This window comes from Salvia hispanica, chromosome 4 (genome assembly GCF_023119035.1).
Source record: "Salvia hispanica cultivar TCC Black 2014 chromosome 4, UniMelb_Shisp_WGS_1.0, whole genome shotgun sequence".
Taxonomy (NCBI): domain Eukaryota; kingdom Viridiplantae; phylum Streptophyta; class Magnoliopsida; order Lamiales; family Lamiaceae; genus Salvia; species Salvia hispanica.
This window is the reverse complement of record NC_062968.1, coordinates 29,339,680-29,349,359: the sequence shown is the minus strand read 5'-3', so window position 1 is coordinate 29,349,359 and position 9,680 is coordinate 29,339,680. Positions and strand designations below refer to the sequence as shown.

At 39.9% G+C, this 9,680-nt stretch overlaps 1 protein-coding gene across 1 annotated transcript; it reads right to left on the bottom strand.

The window, feature by feature from the left end:
- Positions 1-212: 212 nt before the first annotated feature.
- LOC125222900 (receptor protein-tyrosine kinase CEPR1-like) lies at positions 213-3,449 on the bottom strand. Its single transcript, XM_048125781.1, has 2 exons — positions 924-3,449; positions 213-837 (listed from the first exon to the last, which is right to left on the bottom strand). Exons 1-2 carry the CDS (start codon positions 3,355-3,357, stop codon positions 452-454), a joined length of 2,820 nt encoding a protein of 939 aa, XP_047981738.1. The 5' UTR covers positions 3,358-3,449; the 3' UTR covers positions 213-451.
- Between the last annotated feature and the right edge of the window lie 6,231 nt (positions 3,450-9,680).

Genomic DNA, 9,680 nt, shown 5'->3' with positions numbered 1-9,680 from the left:
ATATTGAACAACGAGCTATGGATTAATAAGCGATGAAGATTGGATAATGAGTAGTGAATAAAAGGCTTTTAAATTAAAATTGCGTGTGAAGAATTTGATTTATAATACTGCAATATTATAAAAAAAAAGGTGTACATGTATATTTGTAAATAAAATTAGTTCCTTTTGGGATCAATGTGTGCATACATTACAATTAAAGATTCTAATAAGCGTTGCCATAAAGCAATTTTATACATATCATAATGCTGAAATATTTACAATAGGCCAAGACAGAAAAAGTGCAGAAAATCAAGAAAAGTATGAGATTCTTCCCACTACTAACTACTGAGAAAAAATAAAAGGTGCAAAACTCTGGTGTTGGTCTCTTGGAATAGTTAGTTACTAGCACTGATCATGCATGTATGTATAATATTTATGATTAATATATGTAATAGTTATAATTAAGTAATGACTAATCGAACTGGTCCTTTGCGTTGGTGGTAGTTGGTGTGGCCTTATTTGAAATGGTGCAACACCGGAATCTGCAAGGGTCCGCCTCCATGAGCAGCTGCACCACCTCGTTCATCGTGGGGCGCAGCGCTGCGCTTCCGCACGTGCAGCGTATGGCGATCCTTAGCACTTTGATCATCTCGTCTTTGTACGAGTCCGAGATTCTCTCGTCCAACACCTCCATCGCCCCTTCCTTGGTCTCCACCTTGGTCGACACCCAATATATGATGTTCTTGCTCTCCCCGAACTCTGCCTCCACCGGCTTCTTCCCTGTTATTAGCTCCATCAGCACCACTCCGAAGCTGTACACGTCGCACTTGGTCGTCGCCTTGGACGAAAATGCATATTCTGGAATAGTCAAACAAAAAAGTTGACTCAAATATTAATAATTATGATATGCACAATCAGAATTAATGTGGTTAGAATCCAGTTACCTGGCGCTATGTAGCCGTAAGTCCCTGCAACAACGGTGGTGGTGGCCTCCATGGATCCCCTGGCCTGCAGGACTTTAGCGATGCCAAAGTCCGCGACCTTAGGCTGGTAGTCAACATCCAAGAGGATATTGGTTGACTTGATGTCCCTGTGAATAATAGGCGGCATCAGGTCGTGGTGGAGGTAGGCCAGTCCCTGAGCCACTCCTAGGGCGACCTGATGCCGTATCGGCCAATCGAGGACGACCTTCTCCTTATGCAGGGCGTCCCAGAGGTTCCCGTTCGGCATGTATTCGTACACAAGAAGGCTGCAATCAGCACTCGAGAAATAGCAGTACAACTTCACTATATTCTTGTGGCGGATACTCCCCAGCGTCTCCACTTCCGTTTTAAGCTCCTTGTCCAGAACAACACCGTCCTCGTCCCAGTGTTTGTTCTTCCGGCTCCATAGCTTCTTCACGGCGACCTCCTCCCCGTTGTTGAGCTCGATCCGGTAGACGGTCCCGGACCCTCCGTACCCTACGATGTTCTTGTCGACCATCGCCTCCACGATTTCGCGCTGGTCGAAGGTTATGCGATGGAAGCTCTTGATCTCGTAGGAGAAGAAGGAAGCAGAGACAGAGTCCTCGTGCTCCATCCCGACTCTGTCTCTGCTAAACCATCTCCGCAGGTAGAGAGCCGTCCCTACCATCACTACGGCCAGGGAGATCAGGATCAGCCAGAGGCTGTTGATCTTCCTCCGGCCGTACGAATGAGGGCATGCGGGGAACCCCAGCCCAGACCCTTCCAGCACGCAGAGGCCAGGGTTCCCCGCGAAGCTCTCCAGGAGGCCCTGGTTCATAAAAGGGAGGGGGATGGGGCCGGAGAGGCGGTTGTTGGAGAAGTTAAGCGAGTTTGGGAGGAGCGCGGAGAGATTCTCCGGTATCTCACCGGAGAGGCGGTTGTTGGAGAGGTCGACGAGGTTGAGAGAGGTGAGGCGGGAGAGAGTCTCAGGGATGGAAGATGTCAGCATGTTGCCTTGCAAGAGAAGGACGTTCAGCTGCTTCAGATCTCCCATCTCGGAAGGAATTGGCCCTGACAATTGATTGTAGCTCAGATCGATTTTCACCAGGCTTCTCGCGAAGGAGATCTCCGGCGGAATCGCGCCGGAGATTCTGTTTCCTTGAAGGAAGAGCTCCGATAGATTAAAAGCAAATCGGATTGATTTGTGGATGGCGGCGGTGAGATTGTTGTATGCGAGATCGATGATGGAGACGTGAGGGAGGGAGAGGAGACCTTCTGGAATGGTCCCTTGGAGGTTGTTATTGCTGACGCGGAAACGGACGAGGGATTTGCAGTCGGAATAACTCGCCGGAATCTCGCCGGAGAGATCATTTTTCAGAAGGAGGAGGTAATTGAGCCTCCCGCCGCTGCACATGCCGCCGGGGAGCGTTCCGGTGAGATTATTCTCGGAAAGCTCCACCGCGGCGAGTGGGGACCACCGGCCGAGGTCCCTGGGGACCTCGCCGGTGAGGAAGTTTCCGTAGAGGGAGAGCATTTTTAAAGTGGTTGAATTTCCGATCGCCGCGGGGATTTCGCCGGTGAGACAGCTGTTGTAGAGCTGGAAGAATTCGAGCTTGGGGAGGCGGCAGATGGATTCCGGTATGCCGCCGTTAAATTTGTTAACGGACATGTCCAGGTCAACTAACTCCGTTAGGTTTCCAATTTCCGCGGGCAGCTCTCCGGTCAGGAGGTTGTAGTAGAGCTCGAGCTGGCGGAGGTTGCGGAGGCGGCCGAGCTCGGGCGGGACGCTGCCCGAGTAGGCGTTGCCGGTCAGCTCGAGGTCGACGAGGGAGGTCATGTTGCCGAGCCATGGCGGGAGGGCGCCGTAGAGCTGGCAGGTGGAGAGAATCAACGTCGTTAATTTGGTTAACGACGTTAGATTCTCGGGCAGCTTCCAGGGATTGAAGGCGGCGTTCTCGTTGAAGTTGATGATTTCGATTTGGGAGATGTTGGTGATGGAGATGGGGAAGTCGCCGGAGAACATGTTGTAGGAGAGGTCGAGGATTTTGAGATTTTGGAGAGGGGAGAAGTCGGGCAGGGGTCCGGTGAGGTGCATGGAGCTCATGTTGAGCTCTTCGAGGAGGGAGCAGTTGGTGAGTCCGGCGGGGAAGTGGCCGTGGAAGGTGTTGGGGCCGAGGCGGAGGCTGCGGAGGTGGGGGAGGTACGTGCATATTTGGTCGGGTAATCTTCCAGCGAGGGACCAGCCGGAGAGGTCGAGCTCCACGACGTTTTGGAGATCGTCGCATGAGACTCCGGTTAAGTTGCAGTAGCTCTGTGGTTTTCCGGCGAGGGAGAAGAATTCGGAGGCGGAGGATTGAGTGGCGGCGGCGGCTGCATGGCAGATGAGGAGGATAGCGACGGCGGCGGCGATGAGGAAATGATTGGAAGCGGCCATGATCAGAGAGGGAAGAGAGGGGAAATGGTTATCCACATGGTGGTAAAGAAGGATGGGAGAAAGGGTGAAATATATATAAGTGAGATGATTTTAGCGAGTGAGAGATAAAGGGTGAAAATTTTGGAAAGGTTAGGTTCCAAAATTGCAAAAATAAAGAAGCTTTATGTTTATACTTCCACTAAGTAATTCTCAAAGAATAACATGATCAATAAGAGCACCATTTCACCTCACATTATGCAACAAAACATTATACTCCCTCCGTCCCATATTTATAGTCACATTTAGTTATGGCACGGGTTTTAAAGAATTGGTGGAATGTGTAATTAATGAAGTGAGAGGTGAAGTGTGTAATAAATGAAGTGAGATGGTGGAGTGTGTAATAAATGAAGTGAGATGGTTGAAGGTGGGTCCCTTTTGACTTTTTGGTTTTTTTATTTTTGTTTTGGTTTATTTTAATGTAGATAATGGCATTTGGGTGTGATTTTTGTGAATAATGGGGTAAAATTTTATGTCCAAATATGGAAAATTCTAAATGTCTCTAAATGTGGGACGGACTTTTATAGCAAAATGTGACTATAAAACTGGGACAGAGGGAGTAATCGTTTATGCTAAATTAAATAATTATATATATATATATATATAGAGAGAGAGAGAGAGAGAGAGTTGTGATCAATGTCGAATCCTTCTTAAAGACCGAACTAGAGACCAAATTTGGACCACTCATTTTTCTTTATCTTATGGTTATGATTAATTTAGAATTAATTTAATATTTTATTAAATAAAAACGTTTTTAATTTATTTTTTTTTTTATTTTTTTATTTTTTTAATTTTTTTTTTATATTTATTTTATTCGATAAAAACTTGCTGGAGTAAATAATGAACTATATTCACTACACAATGAACTAAATGAATGTATGTTATGAAGTAATTTTTCGCATTCATTATATACTGAATTTACTTCAACTGAAAGATAATTATGTCATAACACATTATGAAGTAATAAACTAATAAAATGAAGTAATAAACTAATGAAATGAAGTGTAAACTAATGAAATGAAGTAATAACATAACTGAATGAAGTAATAAACTAACGGAATGAAGTAATAGCATGACTGAATGAAGTAAATAAACTAACGGAATGAAGTACTAAACTAATAGAATGAAGTAATAACATGACTGAATGAAGTAATAACCCTAAACTCAACTGAAAGATAATTATGTCATAACACATTATGAAGTAATAAACTAATAGAATGAAGTAATAACACGACTGAATGAAGTAATAAACTAACGGAATGAAGTAATAAACTAACAGAATGAAGTAATATCATGAATAAATGAAGTAATAAACTAACGGAATGAAGTAATAGCACGACTGAATGAAGTAATAAGCTCATAACAATAACATGATAGAATGAAGTAATAAACTAACGGAATGAAGTAATAAACTAATGGAATGAAGTAATAGCATGACTGAATGAAGTAATAAACTAATAAAATGAAGTAATAGAATGAATAAATGAAGTAATAAACTAACGAAATGAAGTAATAGCACGACTGAATGAAGTAATAAGTTCATAACATACATTCATTTAGTTCATTATGTAGTGAATATAGTTCATTATTTACTCCAGCAAGTTTTTATCGAATAAAAAAAAATAAAAAAAAATTTAAATTTTTTTTTAAAAACATTAAAAAAATTTAAAAAAAATTAAAAAATTTAAAAAGTTAAAATAATAAAAATAAAACATTTTTATTTAATAAAATATTAAATTAATTGTAAATTAATCATAACCATAAGATTAAGAAAAATGAGTGGCCCTAATTTGGTCTCTAGTTCGGTCTTTAAAGGTGTATTTGTGGTTAATAGGACTCTATATATATATATATATATATATATATATACCTATATAGGGGCATGTTAGGGTGTCACCACCCCTTAAAATAACACCATACCACGAATAATAAGCTGCCACGTGGCAAAAAAAAAGAACCCCCAAAAAAGACAACCAATAATTTGCTGGTCTTTATACAACAATTTTTCTTGTCCAGCAATATCCGACACACTACACAACAATCTATAATATTGTTGTGTAGTGTTTGTAATATTGCTGTGTAGCGTTTATAATATTGTTGTATAAGTGGTGTCACGGTGTCACTTTAAGAGGGGTTGTCATTTTAACACAAACCTCCCTATTGCCCCCTTAGAGTCTATTTCCTTCTTAATATCAACCATTAGATTAGTATGATGGACGGATTAGATGAAGCCTCACAAAATCATCCCGTGTTGCATTATTAGATTGTTTCTGTGCATTATATGGGTAAAATTGTAAAACAACCATGAATTAAAACGGAAGGAGCGAGATTTCAGTGGGATTTTCATAGACCTTCCATCTACTCACTCTCTCTCTCTCATTCCAACCGTCTCACTCCTCAAACCCACGACTCAATCTCGTCTCCCCCAATTCCCACCCATTTCCAAACCCTTGCCGCCACTTCCTCCCACCAAAATCAATCCAGAAGACGATTTTCACCATTTATTCAACCCTCCGACGCCGTTTCACTGTCGAAAATGCACTCACCGTCGATTTTCGTTGTGAAGAGCACCGTGGATCGACGATTCACAACTACAAAGTTTCGGTTTTGTTTTGAGCGTGCCGCCGGTCGTCGATTAAAGAGGAACTAACGAAAACGGTGTGCTTCAAAAATCCCTTTCTTGAGTTAGAAACACTCCTAATCGTCGATTGTCTACTTTTAGGAGACAATGTAGTAGGCGATTCACAGTTTTTAGCGTCCATTGAACTTCGATTTCGAATAATGCACAAAAGTTGTGGTTGTTTTCTTTTGGAAAATAGGAGATTGTGAGCATTTGATTTAGGGTTCTTCTCATTATTGAAGTGTGTAGTTGATTTTTGAGTTATTTTTTTGCTTCGTCGATTTTAGGGTTCAAACCTTTACTGATTTGGTCATTTTTGTTTTCGATTCTGTAAAATTGCGTCGTTTTCGGTAGCTTTCTGGGTTTGTAGTGGATTTGGATTTAAGAATGAAACTGATGTCGATTTTGTGTCTTACAGAGAACAAATGACGAAGAGAGACAGAACATACACAAGCCAACCAACAGATGATGAAGGTTACATACTTGGTGCCCCTGTTTTGAAGCATTATTTGTTGATTTTGTGAATTACACATTGGACATTACTGCATTAGTAGTCTGATTTATTGCATTATAAAATGAGAAGCATGACTTACTGTTAGTTACATTATATGTCTGATTCATTGCATTATATTAGCATCGGCTGTGCATCGTGTGATTTGTAGAGTCTATGGGTTGGTTTGCATAACTGGAGAAGCTTAATGCTCCTGAGTTCATTCTTTGATTAATTTTGAGAATCAATAAGCAATCGATATTTGGTTCAGTGAATGTTATATGATTGCATGAATTATTTGAAGGTTACATACTTGGTGCCCCTGTTTTGATGCATTATTTGTTGGGTTTGTGAATTATGTAGGCTAATCTGTGCATTATGATTGGTATTAATTTCAATTAGGCATTATTAGGTTGGTATGTTGCATTACACATTGGACATTACTGCATTAGTAGTCTGATTTATTGCATTATAAAATGAAAAGCATGACTTACTGTTAGTTACATTATATGTCTGATTCATTGCATTATATTAGCATCGACTGTGCATCGTGTGATTTGTAGATTCTATGGGTTGGTTTGCATAACTGGTGTTTGGTGTAGTGAATGTCATTTAATTTCGTGCATTATGTGCTGGAATGTGAGCATTACTCTATTAGGTTTTTGGCATTATGTTTTCACTGACCATTGGTTTATGCATTACACAAAACACAAACTTATACATCTCCGTTTGCTATTCTGTACTACAGCATCTAAGCAATGACGAACTGCTTTTGACCAAGCGATTGACGATTTGATTCCAATCGCCTTAGCCCAGAAGGTGCTAAGGCGACTTGGAAATGTTCAGAATTAAGGTTGCTACTGCGCTACTGACTTCCGCACATAACTCCAAAGGTGCAAACAACCATAGATATGCCACCGAGTTTTGGAAGGAGAGGCCGCCTAAGTTCGTCTTCGAGAAGTGGATCGAAGAGTACGGGCTGAATTGATTGGAGTAGCAGTCATTGAAACGCTATTTACATTATTTTGAACAATGTAGTTTTTTTTGGATAATGCATTTTAGAAGGTAGAAAAGACGACTTATTTGTTGGCCAGTTTTGAACAATACATAGCTCTTGATAACTAAAGCATATATAATGTATGTAATGATCCAAGTAATGCCAATGTACTGATTAATAATGTGAAAAAGGCTAACAAGTTAACTAGATTTTGATGACACTTGCTAGGCTTGTTAAGGATTAATTGGAGAAATAAATCAAATAATGGACATAATGTGCTTATTGATGACCTGATCCAGAAATGGAATCTACAACAAGTTTATTCGTTGCTTGCAATAATGTACATATTCGTGAATGATAATGTACGGTAAAAGGTTAATAATGCAAGGCTAATACAATTTTTTGTAATATAAAGTTAAACGCTACAACTAAATAATGAAAACATCTATAATTGTAATGCACATTAACGGTCATAAAATGCAAATTTACTATGCATAAAACGTTTAAAGTGATAAGTTAACAGCTAGAAAAAAATAATGAACAATTTCTTCACTTATAATGCACATTAACGTCCAAAAAATGCAGATTTATTATGCATAAACTGTTGGTTTTAATAAGACTAGACCGAAAATGAAAACTAACAATGTTAGTAGGTACAAAAAACATCAAGATTTCCTCTTTCCCTTGCAAAGCTCTTTCTCCTTCTCCATCTCTTTAAGCATTGGACAGTTTCTAGAGTCGTGATGGCCTATCTCATAGCACGCCTTACACTGTCTAAGAGGTCTTTTCGCCTTCTTTATAGCCTTTTCTCTCTTTGAAATCAGGCGGCTCGCAGAGCTGCTAGCATGACCCTCGCTCGACTTCTTGCTGCCCTCCCTATTGCATACGACAGAGTACCAAGTAGTAACACCGTCTGTCTTCCTCATGCCTTGTTTGCGCGTATCAAAACCAACAGCGCGGGCATATACATCGTAGAACGCGAAACCAAAATCAAGCGATTGGAACTTCTGACCAACCACATGCTTCAAATCTGGAGAACATTTAGGTACAACCAACACTGTATAAAACGAGAGAAAAAACGACTCAACAAACATATGCATTTCGTATCATAAATCGTTCATTACAGAGTCTAATATACGCATTATATAATGCTACATGTCCAGTATGTGTATATGTTAAAAGAACTCCCTAACCCAACCGAATTGAAAACCCTAGAGGATCCACTGAAACTCATTCACTTTGAAGATAAGACGGGGTACTTACTACATACTACACCCTAGCCCCCAAGGATTGCTAAACCCTTGGGGAATAAATGAAACTTGCGCCAAACATACAACACTATATAAAACGAGAGAAAAAACGCCTCAGCAAACATATGCATTACATATCATAAATCGTTCATTACAGAGTCTATTATAGGCATTATATAATGCTACATGTCCATTACGTGTATAGGTAAAAAGAACTACCTAACCCAGCGGAGTTGTAAACCCTAGAGGATTAACTGAAACTCGTTCACTTTGAAGAGAAGACGTGGTAATTACTACGTACTACACCCTAGCCCCCAAGCATTGCTAAACCCTTGGGGAATAAATGAAACTTGCGCCAAATATACAAACACGTACAGACTACGGAAACGATCACAAAAACTTATTGTATCGATCACAAGAAATTATTTGCAATGAACCATTACTCCAACTAATCGGTATTCAAGTGAGCCAATCGGTTTTATAATCGTACAATGGAGAAATTTAATTACCTTCTTCCATTTTGTAGAAAACGAAATCAATCAACGATTGCTCCCAAAAACGATTTTCGACGACAAACCAAAAATAATAGTTTAAGGATAATGTTTCAACAACGCTTGTCTTCAACGTTGGAATGTCTTCAACAGAGAAAAAGGGAGAAAGATTCGAGAAAGAAAAAGAGTGTATCGATTTCTGTAAAAAAAACCGCTGGGATCATGATATGGAGAAAATCAAGGAGTTACCATAACCAACTCCATTATGTATTACTAATCAGCCCTTGTCGTGAATTTTAAGGATTAAAAGTAAATAAATCAGCCTTTATTTTGGGCCATTAGATCTCTAAAATGGAAGACCAAGATTAAAAAGAACAATAGAGCATAATATTAGAAAATGATTTGAATACATCCATATATATATATATATATAAATATA

Bases quoted from the DNA above. Each gene is read 5' to 3' on its own strand.
- LOC125222900 (XM_048125781.1), bottom strand. From the start codon at position 3,357: ATGGCCGCTTCCAATCATTTCCTCATCGCCGCCGCCGTCGCTATCCTC. The intron at 838-923 runs GTAACTGGATTC...TGACTATTCCAG, and splicing joins TTACGGCTACATAGCGCCAG to AATATGCATTTTCGTCCAAG.